Source organism: Chelonoidis abingdonii, chromosome 6, assembly GCF_003597395.2.
Source record: "Chelonoidis abingdonii isolate Lonesome George chromosome 6, CheloAbing_2.0, whole genome shotgun sequence".
In the NCBI taxonomy this organism is placed as follows: domain Eukaryota; kingdom Metazoa; phylum Chordata; order Testudines; family Testudinidae; genus Chelonoidis; species Chelonoidis abingdonii.
In genome coordinates this window covers 90,951,735-90,969,970 of record NC_133774.1, presented here as the reverse complement: position 1 = coordinate 90,969,970, position 18,236 = coordinate 90,951,735, and the positions used below count along the sequence as shown (strand labels likewise).

Below are 18,236 nucleotides of genomic sequence, written 5' to 3'. Positions count from 1 at the left end.
CTATAAACTACCTGTCATGACCTAACACGCATATAGTAATTACAGGCTGACAAGGCTAATAAAGTCTACATATTACTATAACCATGCAATGCATGCTGTAACAGGACTATAATGTGTTTTGTCCTTGATATTATGCAGCCCACACATCATCTTCCTGTCACAGAGTGTATTAACTGGAGGGAGCCAACTCTGTGGAACACGTCTGTGCCATGAAATTGCTCATGCTTGGTTTGGATTGGCCATTGGTGCTCGTGACTGGACTGAAGAATGGATAAGTGAAGGGTTTGCTACTTACTTGGAAGATGTATTTTGGGCAGTAGCACAACAGGTATGAAGACAGATCACCATTCTGTTTTCTATTTAGAAATTAAAATGCTGTCTAACTGAATGCCTTAATATTAAATTGAAAGAAATTACTATAAATTTGTATTTAAAAGTAGTACATTCTGAGGCTACATCTGTTAGAATGCAGATTCCAGTAACATTATAAATTGGTTTAAAATCCTTACTTCCACACCTATCCACACTGAACATGAACCTTTTCAAAGGTATAGGTCATGTCATATATAAGAACTCAAATATATTGTCTCAATGATCATCCAGCCAAAGACCTACTACTCAAAATTGCCCCATTTCTCCCAATCCGTTGCTCTTTTTTGTCTTTTCCACCCATCTAATCATCTTTCCCATATCTGAGCACCACTGAAGTCAACAGCACCATGTGGGTACAGGAGTCCATCTGTGTCCAAGAACTCTTCTGGGCTGGGACTATATTTTTGTTTGTTTTGTAAAGTACCAGGCACATATGTGGCACTATATAAAATCATTACCACCACCACATCCAGATTTCTGGAGAAAGAGAAAAAGATGCAGCCCCTACCTAACTGCCTTCCCTCCCTTCCCATCCTCAAACTCTTCTCTGATCCTCATCTTTACTATCACTCCTCTATTACAAGCTTCTGCTAGTCATTGCGTCTACTCTATTTTGAGCCAGCTGAAAGCATTTGCTCTGTAGCAAATCTTGCAGAACTGGCAAGGAATGGCCAACAAAAATCACAACTGGATGATTTTATTCCTATTAATTTACAAGGCTATAAAAAGCATTTACTTTTTAATCATTGGGTAATTTTGTTGCCGTATATTAATGAGGTTATAAATATACTCTATATTACATCATAGTAACTGCAGCTCAGACTGAAATAGTAGTGTACTTCAAGGGAATGCCAAATTTTATTTCCATAAGGAGAAATCAGAAGTTAGTTCATTTATACCCAACAAATTGGCATATATTTAATTAGCAACCATCACTGTAAATATACTTTTGGTAGGAGGGAAATACAACAGGGAGCTTACACCAGCATAGCAGAAATAGTAGGGAAGATGAGTGAAATCAGGACACACGACAGCTTTCTGCTTTCAGGGCTGGGAAGAATAAAGATGCAGCCAGAACTGATAAGCCAGGTATCTGTACTGTATGTTCAGTTCACTTATTGCCAATCTCTGAGGGGAAAACAACCTGCCTATCTCCCTCCTCAGGCAGAAATATTTAACTGACTATTGATTTGATGCTCCCAGCGAGGCTCCTGTTTTCTCTGTGCTGGTCTTAACCCTTTGTAAAGCTTGCATTTTTCAACAAGAGTGCAGATGTTTGTGCCATCCTCTGCTCCTCCTACATGTTAAAGGGAAACAAAACAGGTCTTTCCATCAGAAAATTATTGACCATTGGGGAAAACAACAAACAATGAACTACATATTTGTATACTAAGCAGCTCCCACATGATGAAGCAAGAGAGCAGCAGGAGTTGAAAGCTTTGCTGCGCTGGCGACGGCTCAGAGATGAGGTGCAGAACTCTGAAGAAGAGCTGCAAGTATTAAGGTAAAAATACAATGGCATATTCTTTTCCTTTGCACCCATGTTCTCTCTCTCCCTCCTGCCCATTTTCCCCCCTGAATCCATCCATTTACCTCCAAAGGAAATACATCCAAATCATCTGATTACATCTACTGCATTTCCTTATTTTCTTCTGAAGAAAAAAGATACCCTAATTAAATTGAACTAGGTTACTCATCTTCTGCATTATGTGAATTTTTTTAAAGGCTTCAAAAATGTGGCTTTGTGTTTGATATTAAATGTTTCTAAACATTTTATAAGTGCTTCTGTTCAGGAAAATAGCAAGAGATCATTTCCTGAACAAAGTTCCTTGTTTGAAGCCATAATAGTTGCTTTATATTTTGGTTGAAGACAAGCACAAAGACGAGGTACGGTATCTAACTCAGTGGTTTTCAAACTTTTTTTTTCTTGTGACCCAGCTGAAGAAAATTATTGGTGCCTGCGACCCAATGGAGCTGGGGATTAGGGGTTTTGGGTGTGGGAGGGGCTCAGGGCTGGGGCAGAGGGTTAGGGTGTGAGGGTGAGGGCTGCAGGGTGGAGCTGGGAATGAGGGATTCAGGGTGTGGGAGGGGGCTCTGGGCTGGGCCAGAGGGTTGGGTGTGGGAGGGGGTCAGGGCTCTGGGCTGAGGCCAGGGATGAAGAGTTTGGGGTACAGGAAGGGGCTCAGGGTTGGGGGGGGTCTCAGGGCTGGGGCAGGGGATTGGGGCACGGCTTACCTCGGGCGTATCCAGGTCAGCTGTGCAGCGGGGGCGCAGAGGCAGGTTTTCTGCCTGTCCTGGCCCTGCGGACTCCTCTGTGCCCTGGAAGTGGCAAGCAGCACGTCCGGCTCCTAGATGGAGGCGCGCAAGCGGCTCTATGCAGCTCTCGCCTGCAGGCACCGCCCCCCACAGCTCCCATTGGCTGGGAACTGTGTGTGCGGAGCTGGTGTTTGGGGCTTCGGCAGTACACGGAGCCCCGTGCGTCCCCTCCCACCCACCCCCCGTTTAGGAGCTGGACCTGCTGCTGGTCGCTTGGCACAGCGTGGTGTCAGAACAGGTTGAGACTAGCCTGTCTTAGCCAGGCAGCACCACTGATGGGACTTTTGACATCCTGGTCGGCGGTCTGACCAGAGCCGTCGCAACTCAGTCCCTGGGTCACGATCCACACTTTGAAAACCACTGATCTAACTCACAGGCTGCATAAAGTCTTAAAAAACAAAGGACCCTATTTGCCTTTTTGGCTGCAGATGTGTACCAGGCAAGCATTTTCATTGACAGTGTGCAGCTTTTCTCACCACATCCTGTACCCGAGAAAATAAGGCTTGCAAATTCCACCTCCAATTAGCCCTATGCTGCCCCACGTATAAGCTTGTAGGATATGATTCAGAATATTGTAAACAGCACACCTTTTCACTAGGGCCTGAAAGGTTTTCCCTCTTGGACTCCTGCAGTTCACAAGAAGCAGATAAAGTTCTACCTTATGAACTCGTGTTGTCCCAGTCAGTGTTATGCTCCAGCTCTGCATAACTCTACTCTTTTTAATAGCTGCTTTGATGCTTATTGATGAATCGTACAGCAGACTTGTAAGCAGGGTCAGACAAGTTACAAGTATGCAGCTTGATGATAGGTACAAACACAAAAGCAAGCCTTATCACTAGCTACCATACATCTGCTACCAACACAACTGCTGATTACCAGTTTATATTTTTAGATTAGGAACCTGGCTTCTGGTGATAGGTGGCTTATCTGGACATTTGCTTTCCTTTGTTTCAGTTTTGAGGAATCATGTTTGCCTTGTTTTACATTAATTATACAATTGTTGCTTTTTAAAAACGTGGTGGGGGTGTATATGTGTAGTGTAACCAACCAATTTTTTTTTGTAGGGCGAAAATGCTGTCTCCCATTTGACAGTGAGAAGAGTTTATTTATCTTCTAATTTTGCCCTCTGCTCCCCTTCCTCCCTCCGGATATCCCAATTTCTCTGTATCTTCCATTCTGCTTGCCTTTCGCACAGTGGTATTCCTATATAAATGTGAAACAATCATTAATCATTTCTCCTCACAGACTCTGTCACTATTACATGTTACAGAGTAGGTGCCATAAAGGCAACTCATTGTCTGGTGATCATTCCTGTCTCTTTGATTTCTATGGCTCATTTTAACTGCTATTAAGGACTTTTGAAAAACAACAACGACAAGGAGTCCTTGTGGCACAAATTTATTTGGGCATAAGCTTTTGTGGGCTAGAACCCACTTCATTTTAGTGCTTACTGTATAGCCTGCAGAAGGTCTCCATTGTTTTTTTTATTGTTTATTCTGTATTATCCCTTTCTTTAAGTATGTCTGTGTAGATCCCACTGTAAGTGTGCATATGACTTATGCATGCAAGATCAGAGTCTTTTGACACTTGCATGTGCCCTGTGCTTCCTCATGCTCCTGTGTGAGGACATAACAGGGAGTGACCGCAACCCCCCAGTTCCCTCTTGCTGCCCATGATATTGAGATGAAATCCAGCAGTATCCAACCTGCTGCTCTTTTGCATTAGCTGGCCTTACCATGAGGTGAACTGAGGCGGCCACTTCAGGTGCCAGACTATGGTGGGGGCGCCACTAGGACCTAGAGTGTAGAAAATTGTGTCTGCTGCTGGTGCATATGTATTCTCTCTGCTCTAGATGCACAGAGATGATGGAGTGCTGTGTTGGAGGAAGGAGGGCACAAGAGACATACCAGGCAGGCAGGAGAAAAGGTGAGAGGGAATAGCAGAAAGCAGTAGGAGCTTCAGGGAGAGAGAGGAGTAGGAGCCTCTTATGTATCTCTCTAGCACCCCCAGGAGCCTGAATTGATTAACACCAGCTTCTCAGGGAGCTTCCTGTTTCCTGCTGCTTTCTTGAACCTGCTTGAGGAGAACAGGCAGTGCACTGAAGTAGTAGGAGCCAGTTAAGCCCTTAAGACGCTGATATCTTCCCTCATTCAGGCCCCGCTACCAACCTGCTTATTTGTCCCCTTCAACTGAGTGTTGAGAGTCACTATAGCTGGCACAGAACAGCAGTCATGAGTGAGAGAAGAAAACACCCCTCTGGTGCAGCATTCAGAAAAAGAAAGGAAGCAAAGGAAGCTTTTCTATCTAAGCAGGAAGGAGCTCTCCTGAAATACATAGACACAAATGTTCACAGTGAGCCTTCCAGCCCCAGTGAGGATGTGAGTGGTGAGGAGATGCCTGATCTTCCAGTTAGTCAGAGTGCAGGTGACTTGGCGGCTACTGCAGCATACATATCTCCATCTCAAATGGATATAACCATGCACATTCCTGAAGAAAAGTATAGATCAGAGAATAGTGTGGTAGAGGCACAAGAAACAGCTGTTTCTGTGTTTAATTCCTTAAGTCTAGATGATCCAAGACCTGTGGACCCACTTGAACAGTAGCCTGAGGGACTTTCTTGTACTGCATGGGCCACAGCAAGTGAAAAACGTCATGTTCCCCAAAGACAATGAAAATGGTGACAAAGTGGAGGGGCCATGGCTTATGTACTCAAAAACCCAGAATGCTGCATACTGTTTTTATGCAAACTTCCAGTCTAATGTTCCAGCCACATTGGGTTCTACAGGAACAAAGGACTGAAAAATCTGTCTAGAAATCTGGCATACCATGAGAAGGAAGCAAATCACCAGAGAGCATTCCATAGGTGGAAAGAACTTGAGTTGAGACTAAGGTTAAAGGCCACCAGAGATGATCAGCATCAAGAGAAGATTGCATCAGAGTCTCTTTACTAGCAAAATGTTCTGAAAAGGCTCATTGCCATTGTGAGAATGCTTGCTACCCAAAACCTAGCACTGCGTGGCACTTCAGATCATCTGTACATGCCAAACTGTGGAAAATTCCTTAAAGTTATGGAGCTGATGGCCGAGTTTGATGCTGTACTCCAGGAGCATCTAAGAAGAGTCACCACCCAAGAATGTACGCACACCACTATCTTGGAAGAACAATTCAAAATGAGACCATACAGATCCTGGCAACGAAAGTCAAACAGAAGATTGTGGCAGATCTGAAGTCAGCAAAATATTATTCTGTTAGTCTGGACTGCACATCTGACATTAGCCATATGGAACAAATGACTCTAATGGTGTGTTTTGTAACAACAGCAGAACCTAGTGAAAATGTCCCTGCAATGGTGACTGTTAGAGAGCATTTTCTAGAATTTATTGACATTGATGATAGTACAGGAGCTGGTATGACAAATGTGCTTCTTAAAAAGCTGGAAAATATGGGAATTATGATAGCTGACATGAGAGGTCAGGGATATGATAATGGTGCCAACGTGAGAGGAAAGAACAGAAGAGTGCAGACACGGATCCGAGAGTTAAACCCTTGAGCTTTTTTTTTCCCCATACAGTTCTCATTCATTGAACTCAGTGGTCAGTGATGCAGCAGTAGCTTCTAGTGAGGCTGCTGAATTTTTTAATGTAAATCAAAGCATCTGTATATTTTTCTCTGCATCAACTCATCGATGGAAAATTTTGAAGCAACATCTGGGAACGTCCTCTCTGACACTGAAACCACTGAGTGCCACAGGATGGGAAAGTCGAGTGGAGGCGATAAAGCCTATCAAACACCAGTGGCCATTATGGAGGATAATGCTATGACAGGAACTGTTCATGGGAGAACAGTGTCAGAGGGAAATGCAATCACCAGAAACATAAATAACTTCAAATTTCTGAGTGGCTTAGTGTTGTGGCATGACATACTGTTTGAAATAAATGTTGTAAGCAAGAGACACCAAGGTGTTGACCTTGATATATCTGGAGCAATGGAACAACTGGACAAAGCAAAGTCATACCTACAGTTTTCCTGCTCAGATGAGGGATTTCAAAACGTTCTGAAAAATGCACAGAAGTTGGCAGAGGAACTTCACACTGAAGCTATTTTCCACCCATTCAAGAATACAAGAGTCACCGAAGAAGACATTTTGATTACAAGGCACGGGGTAATCCCATAAGTGACCCCAAACAACAATTCAAAGATGAATTCTTTAACCAGGTTATAGATTGTGCAATACAGTCAGTTGAAGAACATTTCATGCAGCTCAAGGAACACAGCAATATATTTGGGATGTTGTACAATATTCCAAAACTCCTCACTATACCTGAAGAAGACCTACACCAGCAATGCAGGGCACTAGAGACAATGTTGACATCTGATGACGTGCGATATTGATGCGAGTGATTTAGGTGATGAGCTGAAAGCCCTTTCAAGATACATTTCAGCAGGATTAACTCCAAAGGCTGTTCTGGAATATGTGCGCACAAATAAGATGACCACCCTCTTTCCAAATGCTTTTGTTGCTCTGCGCATACTTCTAACACTTCCTGTAACAGTTGCCAGTGGAGAACGCAGCTTCTCCAAGCTGATGTTAATAAAAACACACCTATGCTCCACAATGGCACAAGAGAGGCTGGTCAGCCTTGCAACTATCTCAATAGCGCATGAGCTGGCCCAGACTGTGGCCCTTCAACAGCAAGCAGTTCAAATCTTTGCAGTCAAGAAGGCACAGAAAGCACCACTTTGATTATTCAAACAGATAAAAATACCAGTGCTTGCTATGCAGACAAGAAAAATTACATTTGCTGTTCAGGCATTTGAAAATCAAGTGTTACTGAACATTTTTCAACAGGGCATTTTAAGTTGTTTGTTCTCCTTTATTGGGGTAGATAGCAGAGCAGTACCATGAGAGGGGTAGAACAGAAAGAAGGCAGAATTGAGACCTTTCAAAGTTTTGGCCCAAGCGAGGGGGCATGGAGCATCATTTGAGCTCCCTGCCTCAGGTGCCAAAATGTTGTGGGCCAGCCCTGAGCAGATTCTTCTACTGGATTGTCATCTGCCTCACTGATTTTGCTTCAAAACCTCTAATGTGATGAATTTGAAGTCACTCCTACCCTAGAAAACATACATTCCCCACGTACTTATCCACCTGTACCACGTGGTTAAGTGTTCGGCACTCCCTTCTGATATGCAGGCTTCAAGCCCTGTCCATCATGCAAAGCCTGATCCTGCTAACTGATAACCACACCAGATGCTGGTTCTGTCTGGGCAAAAGCCACATGCCAGACTGGTGCATGATATGTCTCTCCTTTTAATCAAAGGTGCCTATCAGAAGTTCCACTTGCTGGAGCAGCTGATAAAGATCTCTTCGAACCCTGACTAAGCAAATATTGAGACTGATCAGGTACCAAAGAAATCAGTGTCCATGAATGCCCCCTCCTGCAGGCATGTGACACTGAAAGCTGGTGCTGACAGACCCTCAATGTTGAGAAGAGAACTGGGGATCTATACCCTAGCCCCATACTGGGAACACTGACACCCATGGCAATGAAGTTCAGTGCTGATAGGGGATATTCTGAGGATAGGAGCTGAGACTCTAGGCACAGCATGGTGTCATCCCTCAAAGAGAGGCCAAAGCAAACCTTCAAGAATAAGCCCACTATGCACAATATAAAAATAAGAGCTAGTGAAGTGGAATTGGTTATACTTGCAGTATTGGCGAAACATGCTTCAGGAACCGACTCCATGAGCAATGATGGCCATGCAGAAACTGATTGAACTCCATTAGAGTCACTCATGGTACTGGCAAACACCCTATTGGAGGAACCACATATACCCAAATGATGAACCTGGCACTGAGACCACTGCCAGCACTGGAACAGAACCCAATACTGAGAACACCATATGCCTTGGTACTGACTTGGGAGAACATGTATTCCTCTTTCCTGTCACCAGGTCACATTTTCTGACCATCATCAAGCAGAAATCCATCTCCGTCAAGGTCATCAGGGACCCAGTGGAAAGACCTGGAATCTCTTCTTTCAGGGCTCTGTTACAGCTTTACTTTGACTGGCAATGGACTGGCCACCACCATGCAAGCTAACCATACCTTTACAGCTTGCCATCATGGCCCTATTGAAGGCATACTGAAAACTGTCATCTCAGGCTTCCAGGAAGTTGATCCCCTTCTCACTCCACACATTCTCACATTCTCCAGCAGCATCCCTAGACAGACCACTGACATTGGGCAAGGAGAAATGTTGGGCCTCATCAGACATAGTATTGGGACAGCAACACCAACCCCTTAGCCTCCCAAGAACTTCAGTTCACTGTTGCCAGATGAAGCAGTAGTTAGCTTTCCAAGAGCTGTTAATGAGAATAGCAGACATTTGAACATTCAGTCTTCAGTGGTACAGGAGAAGTCTCATAAATTATTTGATATCCTGACTGCATTGGATCCTGATGGAATTGCTCTCTCAATAAAGCTAAAGCCTTCTTGTCAGACACCTACCACCATTCCTGCCATAGCAAAAAGGTTTGTAAAATGGTACCAAGTCCCACAGAAAGGATTTGAACATTTTTATGTTCAGTCCAGCCTGGGCTTGTGAGTTGACTCTGCAGTGCAGGAGAAATCTAGCTCCAACAAGAGCAACCCAAGGGAGAAAGGAAAAAAAATAAAATTGACCTTTCTGGAAGGAAAGCTTACTCCTCCATGTCCCTGGAACTCTGTATAAGTACAACTTTTTAACATGGGGCAGGACATGATCAGTGTGGACCATTTAGTAGCTAAAACTGCTGTGCAGGTGGCCATGGACACCTCAGACACTAGTCAGATGCATGGCTAGAGCTGTAACAATGCAAAGAGCCTCATGGCTAGCAGGGTCAGGCATCCCCAAGGAGATGCAAGCTGCAATACCTGCCCTTCAAAATAATTGAATATTTAGCAAATACTCTACATTCCATTAGAGATTTGAGGGCCACCTTGTGCTCCTTAGGCGTTTGCATACCAGACCCATATTGTAAGTCTTACAAGTATCAGCTTTATAAAGAATCCTGGTCTTCCTCCTTCTCAGTATCACACTCCCCACCTGCTGCAAGACAGCACATTTGATGGGATTGTTGGGAGCCATACCCAAGTCAGTCTAGGACAGAATATATTCTTTGGAAATCACCTTGTCCACTTCCACTAGACTTGGTCTTCCATCACATCTGACAGATGGATGTTAGAGATCATCGTTCATAGCTATCCCATCCAATTCCAATCCTTGCCCCTCAACCGTCTCTTTTCAGGAATACTTTTCTACAAACCGAATTTGCCTTGTTGCTTCATCTAGAAGCCACAGATGAGGTACTGCAAGATTAGAGGGGAAGATGCTTTTGGTCCTGATATTTCCATATTCTGAAGAAAAAAAGAGGGTCTTCATCCTATCATAGACCTGGGAAGACTGAACAAATGCATGTGCTGTCTCAGATTCAGGATGGTAATCCTTGCCTCCATTATTCCATCCCTTCAGGCTCAGGACTGATTCCTAGCTCTTGCCTAATAGGATGTGTATTTTCATTCACTCAACCCACAGGAAATACCAGAGGTTCACAGTAGGGCCCAACCATTACCAGTACAATGTACTGTCATTCAGACTCTCCACCGATGGTGAGATAAAATGGCATACTTAAGGAGGAGAGGCATCCATAACATTTGTATCTAGGCAATTGGCTGATCAGAGGCAGGAGACCACTACACCCCTGAAATACATCCTCTCCATGTTTGCCCAGCTGGCCCTCTTGGTGAACTATAAGAAGTCATCTTTCACTCCATGAGAGATAATAAAATTAATAAGAGCCATGATCAACTCCTGGTCAGTAGAAGCGTAGCTACTTGAGGACAGATCCCTGTCTCTGCAATCAATACTGAACTAAATAATATCAGATCCAACCATGGCAGTATGGACTTACCTCGGAATCCTAGGTCACATGTCAGCATGCACAAATGTGACATCACTTGCCAGACTTCATTCATGGCCTCTGTAACACTGGCAGAGGTCAGTCTGTTCCACATCAAGACATCAGATGAATAATAAGGTCATAGTCCCACCATATGTCATCTTGGAACTGAACTGGTAGCTAGACCCCAGACTATATGAAGAGGAATACCATTCTCTGCCCCTCCTCCCACAATGACATTAATCATGGGTGCGTTAGTAACCAGTTGGGGAACCCATCTGCACCATCTCCAGATGCAAGGGACTTAGTTACAGAATGACATGAAATTTGACACAACCATCTTGGAGCTCAGAGCTATCAGGCTTCCATGCATGACATTCATCTTTGTTCTATGAAATTCCGCAATGCAGATCTTGACAGAAAATACATCTAAAATGTACTATATTAACAAGCAAGGAGAAACCTGATCATTACCCCATGTGCCAAGAAGCTATCAAGCTATGCATGTGGTGTCACTAGCATGTAATAACCCAATGGCTCTTCACCTTCCAAGAGTCAGCAACAACCTGGTGGGTTTCTTACAGACAATAATCATTAACCATAAATCCACACTGACTAAAGAACCACAGTTATAAAATAAGTAACCATTCTTTTCCTTTTCTTTTCCTCTCGTTGTTAAAGTGGAACTTTCACACTGAAAAACTTCTAAAACATAGAACATCAGTGGACATTTCAGAGATAAAACTGGAACCAGGATCAGGATCTAAATTTTATAGGTTGTCACTATCTCTGTAATTGGCCAAAACAAAATCCTCAGTCTGATTACCTGCCAATTAATTTGGAGACGGGAATTAAAAATTAAAAAATTGATTGAGAACTTTGCAACGTGGTCTTTAGATCCCTTAAAACAGCTGTGATCCCATTTGTGGTTGTTGCAGAATCTTAATGTGCAGTAGCTTGGCCATTGTGGCATGCCACCCGTGGCAGTACTCCTAAAACTGGAATTTAATCATTAGCCAAATATAGAGTACTGTTCTCTTGCACCTTCAAGCATAAGATCTTAGTACGCTTACCTCTAACTTGTATAGCTACAAAATAATATTAGTAGTCATGCAATTATCCTGTCCTTTATTATATCCAGACACAGAATTAGTCTGGATAACCTCTTGCATCAGCAAATTCCCCTGGTAAGCTACACAGTGTGTGAGAAGTATTTAATTTCATTGGTTCTAAAAGTGCTGCTTTTCAGGTTCAGGTTTCTTCTTAATCTTGATGTATAAAACAGGATAAAAGGAGGAACTAATCAGATTTCATAATGCCAACCTATCAGCATAAATTGTATACCTTACGGAAGTCCCCTCTGACTTATTTTTGTATTACTAATTCTAGCTTTTGCAATTATAACTCATTATATGTAAGTCCTCCAATACCTGTAGCTTTTTTATCTTCAGATCTTTTCAGTCTTCACTACATATTTCTTAAATTGTGATGACCAAACTTAGACCCATTAGGTATAGACTGAGATAATCTAAGCACCCTATTTGCCTTTTTGGCTGCAGATGTGTACCAGGCAAGCATTTTCATTGACTTATCCATGATAACAGAGAGTATGGTGGAGCTGTCAGTGTTGAATGGGCAGAAGAGGAAACGGAGATCAGAAGTTATGTTTTTCATCATGTTGAGTTTAGGTTGGCAATAAGACATCAAAGAAGAGATGTCATTCAAAAGCAGTCAAAGATGCAAGTCTGACCAAAGGGAGAGAATTCAGGGTCAGAGAGGCAGATCTGTGCATCATCTGCATAGAGGGGGATGTTAGTGAAAATTGCTTTGAAAATCTAATTAAGTTCAATCCAATTGTCACTTTTGTCTGTTTTTATTAGTATTTTCAAAAAGCTAAAAGTTATGAGACCTTTATATTCATGCAAGTCCTTTCTCAATTGTATTTCATCTCCTCTTACTTGATTCATCAGTAGTCTACAGAATTGTGATACTGCAACCATTTCCATGATTGCAGACCAAAATGACATTATGTGGGGGTTTTGTGTGTGTTTGAAGGATCAATCAGAATGAAATCCCAAGTTGTGTGTGTGAAAGAGAACTCTTATTCAAGTATGATTACACTACCTGCTAATGTAACAAGGAGGCTGCTGGAAATTTCAGGTATAGTCTGTTGTTTTTAGTATACGTGTCCACTTACCAAGGTTGTGAATATGAATAATATGAAAATCCACACTTTAAACCCACAGCAGATGGTTGCAGAAGTTTGCCACTCATGGCAACATGATGGGGTGGTTATTGCAGTAATAAACTGAGTTAATTTTGACCGCCTATCTAGTAGTAGCCATTGGTTTGTCTAATCTATTTAAGTTATTTTACCACACACGTGTCTGTGTTGGCGATCCCACGAGGTCAAGGATGATCTCTTTCACAGGTGTTTATTTTTTATGGGTCCTTCAATGACTGAGGAGTCTGATCTTTGAGCCACAGACTCATTGGCAGACATTGCAGGTGATGTTGGAAGTCAGGGTTGGGCCGCAATTGCTGAGTGACAGTTATCTGTCTTTTCTGGCGTTTTTCTGCAACCCGGGCAAGGCGATTTTCCTCAAAAATGAATGTTCCCTCTCTGACAAGTCTTCGCCAGTTATCCCTGTCCTGGGCTACTGTCTCCCAGTGTGTAATGTCAATGCCACATCTTTTGATGTTTATCTTGAGGATGTCTTTAAAGCGTTTCCTTTATTCTCCCTGTTTCCTTTCTCCTTTGGTGAATTGAGCATACAGCAGGTATTTTGGTAAGCATACATCAGGCGTGTGCACACCGTGCCTGCTCCACCTCAGCTGGTAATGGATAATCGGGGCCTCAACACTGAAGATAATTGCCTCTGTGAGGACACTGGCATTAGTGCGGTGAATTTTGTGTTGAGGATCCTCCAAACAAAGTGCTGGTGCTGATGTTCCAGGTTTTTCAGGTGTTTTGTGTAGGTCATCTGAGTCTCACAGCTGTAGAAGAGAGTTGGGATTACCACGGCTTTATAAACTAAAAAGCAAGTATATGTTCTGATGTTGTGGTGTTGAACACCCGTTGAGACAGTCTGCCAAAGGCAAAGCTGGCGCAGCGGATTCTGTGCTGAATCTTGACATCTATGTCTGCCCTCTGTGAGAGATGGCTGCCAAGCTAGGCAGAGTATTCTGTTTTCTATTTCTTCTCTGTCAATATAGATCTTTCTTGCTGGGGCTGATGCTTGACTGGGAGCTGGTTGGTGGAGAACTTTTGTTTTGCTGATGTTCAGAGTTAGCCCTAGACTTTTGTAAGCTTCAGAGAAGCAATTAAGGGCTGTTTGTAGATCCTTCTTTGAGTGTGCAACTACAGCACGATCATCTGCATATTGGAGTTTGGTTATTGTTGACGATATTACTTTAGTTCTGGCACGGAGACGGGAAAGGTTGAAGAGGTTGCCATTAGTGTGAGATTGGATGCCAATGCCATGTGGCAAATGCTCTTGGGATAACATTTTCGTAGCTGCTAAGAAAATGGAGAAAAGGGTGGGTACCAGTTTTACCCAGTTTGGACGACAAAGGGCTCTGAGGTAGAACCATTGCACAGAATGGAGGCAGTAATTTGGTAATGGTGGAATCTTACAGTGGTGATAAATTTGCTTGGGCAGCCGAACTTCAACATGATTTTCAACAAAGCCTCATGGTTGACAGAGTGAAAGGCTTTGGTCAGATTAATAAAGGCCATGTACAGCTCCTGGTGTTGTTCTTGACATTTTTCCTGGATCTGCCTGAGTGATCTGATGGTGCCTTGTGATGGTCTGAAGCCATACTGGGACTCTGGAAGTACTTCCTCTGCAAGAGGGAGCAGGTGATTCAGTAAGAATCTAGCAAGAATCTTCCCAGCAATGGAGAGAGTGCGATGCCTCGATAGTTTCCACAGTCGGCCCTGTGTCCTTTTTTGAAAATGATGATGATGTTAGCATTACATAAGTCAGCAGGGATTTCTTCGGGGTGCCAGATTTTGAGGAGCAGCAAATGAAGCTTGTTAGTCAGTGTTTCTCCCCCTACTTTCAGTACTTCAGCTGGTATGCCATCAGGACCTGGTACTTTATTGTTCTTCATTTGTTTAATTGCTTTGCGGACTTCCTCAGATGTTTGTGCGTTGACAAGAGTTTCCTAGATGGGGTGTTGTGAATGGAGTCGATAGTGTCGTCAGTCACAGTCATTTTACCACATGTATCACCCTAGTAAATGAGTGTCTTATAATTGGAGATATACCTATCTCCTAGAACTGGAACAGAGCTTGAAAGGTCGTTGAGTCCAGCCCCCTGCCTTCACTAGCAGGACCAAGTACTGATTTTTGCCCCAGATCCCTAGGTGGCCCGCTCAAGGATTGAACTCACAACCCTGGGTTTAGCAGGCCAGTGCTCAAACCACTGAGCTATCCCTTCCCAGCATAGGCACTGATTCCGCGAGTGCTCATGGAAAAAAAAATTAGCATGTGCTTAGCACCCCCTGGCAGCCAAGCTCCCCCTCTTTCCTCAGTGCCTCCCGCCCACCAGCAGCCCCCGCCAATCAACTCCTCCCCCTCCCTCCTAGCACTTCCTGCATGCCACGATCAGCTGTTCAGCAGCATGCAGGAAGCTCTGGAAGAGAGGGGACCGGGCGTCCTCCAGGCAGGGGGTGGGAAGAACCGGGATGGGGGTGTGAGCTTGGGGGAGGGGGTGGAGTGGGGCGGGACCAGGGGCAGAGTGGGGGCTTAGAGGAAGGGGTGGAGTTGGGATGGGCCTAGGGCGGAGTGGGGGTGTCGTGTAACCGCAGATAGAGAGGAAGTTAGCACCTATGCATTCCAGTAATACATTTAGAAACATGGCTAACATCTGCCATGTGTTTGTTCTCGTATCCTCTCCTTAGGGAAAGAAGCGTGTACAATGAAAAGTTTAGTTTTGGATTTTTTTTTATTACACACACACACACACACACACACACACACACACACACACACACACACACACACACACACACACACACACCCTCTCTCTCTCTCTCTCTCTCTCTCTCTCTCCCTCCCTCTCTCTCTCTCCCTCTCTCTCTCCTGTATGTGTGTTAGAGAATGCAAGGTCCAAAAATGTGCCTTGCATTTGGAGTGGAACGCATTATGGTTTTGTGATGGTCTTCGTTTCTGTAGGAATTCATTCCACAGTTTTAGGTTGGCCACTGAAAAAACATTGTCTCTTCAGTAGATGACCTTTATCTTTATTGTAGAGAGTTCCATTGTGATAGAAGAGCAAGACTGTCAACTAGAGTCTTCATCCTGGAGCTTTAGATGGCCTTTTAATACCCTTGGCCCAGGCCATTGAGGACCAAAACCTTGTTTCAATATTCTGTGGGAAGTCTGAGTCAGGGGTGCAGGACTGCTTTGATGTGTTCATGGTAGTCTGCATTGCTCAGACAATATGCTGCAACCTTCTGTACCAGTCAGGGGCGGATCTATGTTTTTTGCCACCCCAAGCACGGCAGTCAGACGGCCTTCGGCAGCATTTCTGCGGGTGATCTGCCGGTCCTGTGCCTTCTGCGTACCCGCTGCCAAAGCCGCAGAACCAGTAGACCTCTTGCAGGCATGCTGCCGAAGGCTGCCTGACTGCTGCCCTCACAGTGACCGACAGGCCGCCCCAGGCACACGCTTGCTGCACTGGTGCCTGGAACCGCCCCTGGGACCAGCTGGACTTTCCTAAGTGTTGAAGGCTTCTGGTATGTAACAGTGCTGTGCTCAAGCTGAGAAGTGATGAAGGCTTGAATAACTAACACTAGGTCATCATTTTCCAAGATGGGATGGTGTCTCCTAGCTCAGTGGCTCTCAACCTTTCCAGATTACTGTCTGATGAATCCCCAAATTTCACTTCACTTAAAAACTACTTGCTTATACAATCAGACATAAAAATACAAACGTGTCACAGCACGTTATTACAGAAAAATTGCTTACTTTTTCATTTTACCATATAATTATAAAATAAATCAATAGGAATATAAATATTGTACTTGTATTTCAGTGTATAGCATAAGGAGCAGTATAAATAAGTCATTGTCTGTATGAAATTTTAGTTTGTACTGACTTTGCTAGTGCTCTTTATGTAGCCTGTTGTAAAACTAGGCAAAATCTAAATGAGTTGATGTATCCCCTGGAAGACCTCTGTGTACCCCAGGGGTACACGAGCCATGGATTGAGAATCACTGTCTTAGCCAAGCGGAGATGATAAAGTGTTACTCATGATTATGGTAAAGATTCTGTCATGGATCTTTTTAGTAAAAGTCAGGCACAGGTTGTGAGCAATAAACAAACACTTATGGAAGCCTGCAACCTGTCCCAGGCTTTTACTAAAATCCCAGGGCAGGAGGGGAGAGACGACAAATAGAGCACTTCTGGGGACTTGCAGCTGCTCCAGCCTCGCTGCTCCTGTGGCAGGGGCTGACTGCCACTGCTCCAGCCCCTGGGGGGCTGATCCAACCTCAGCCACTGCTCCAGCAGGCCCAGGGCCACTGTTCCATTGGGCCTCGGGCCGACTACTGGTCAGCTGTTCCAGCGGGTCTGGGGCAGACTACCTGTCAACTAATGTTCCCTCTAATTTTTTATCTCCATGTGCAGAATGAATTTTATGTGCACCAATATGGAGGTGATGAATGGCGGGGATGGGGCCAAGGGGTTCGGAGTGTAGGAGGGTGCTCAGGCCTGGGGGCAGAGGGTTGGGGTGCAGGGGGGTGAGGGCTCTGGCTAGGGGTGCTCTGAGGTGGGGCCAGGGATGAGAGGTTTGAGGTGCAGGCTTCCCTAGGGCTGTGATGGGGAGAGAGGACTCACCCCAGCCCTCTCTTGCCACACAGTAGCCCAGGGCTGGTGGAGAGCACCTCTCCCCAGCCACAGCACTTCCTGGGCTGGGGGGAAAGGTGCCTCTCCTCAGCTGCAGCAGCTCTGAGGCTGGAGAAGTGGTGCCTCTCCCCGCTGCAGTCCTGCACACCCCCTATCTCTTCCTATCCAGTCCAGGCCCCTGTGGCTACGAGCCTGCATGGCTATTGATAGCTTGCTGCGCAGCCACGCCGCTTAGAGGGAACTTAGCTGTCAGTTGTTCCAGCCCCAGGGGTGTTGACCCAACTGCGCCAGCCCTTCCCCAGAAGAAGTCACGGAAGTCTTGGAAAGTCACAGATTCTGTGATCTCTGTGACAGAGTTGGATCCTTACTCAAGATACATGTGAGAGCTTAGCATCAGTGAAAAGTCCTGGAGCATTCCTTAAGCTACAGACTGAATTGACCAGTTGTGAGTGTGTACCTTCAACCAAAGGAGACCGCACCATGACTGTAAACAATTCAGAATGCTTTCCTCTGTCCACCACTATCACCTCTGTCTTGCCCAAGTTTAGCTTCAACCAGCTCTTCTTCATCCATGACCTGATCTGATCCAAGCACTTGGCTATTTTGGTGGTAGTGGTATGATTGTATGTGGGGAAGACTGGGTAGAGCTGTGCGTCATCTACATATTTCTGGTCCTTGAGTCCAGGTCATCTGACCAGTTCACCTAGTGGCTGTATGTAGATGCTGAATAGGACCAGACTGAAAACTGATCCTT

At 44.6% G+C, this 18,236-nt stretch overlaps 1 protein-coding gene across 12 annotated transcripts in view; it reads left to right on the top strand.

Annotated features, from left to right (window-relative positions):
- Positions 1 to 18,236, top strand: part of AOPEP (aminopeptidase O (putative)) — a 346,149-nt gene that overhangs the window by 187,024 nt on the left and 140,889 nt on the right. For 10 of the 12 annotated variants that reach the window (XM_075067225.1, XM_075067224.1, XM_075067222.1 and 7 more), the window contains 2 exons: positions 139 to 328; positions 1,767 to 1,876. In XM_075067225.1, the coding sequence (XP_074923326.1) occupies positions 139 to 328; positions 1,767 to 1,876 (300 nt within the window). The remainder of the gene's footprint in view (positions 1 to 138; positions 329 to 1,766; positions 1,877 to 18,236) is intronic. The other 2 variants (XM_075067228.1, XM_075067227.1) reach the window with 1 other exon arrangement.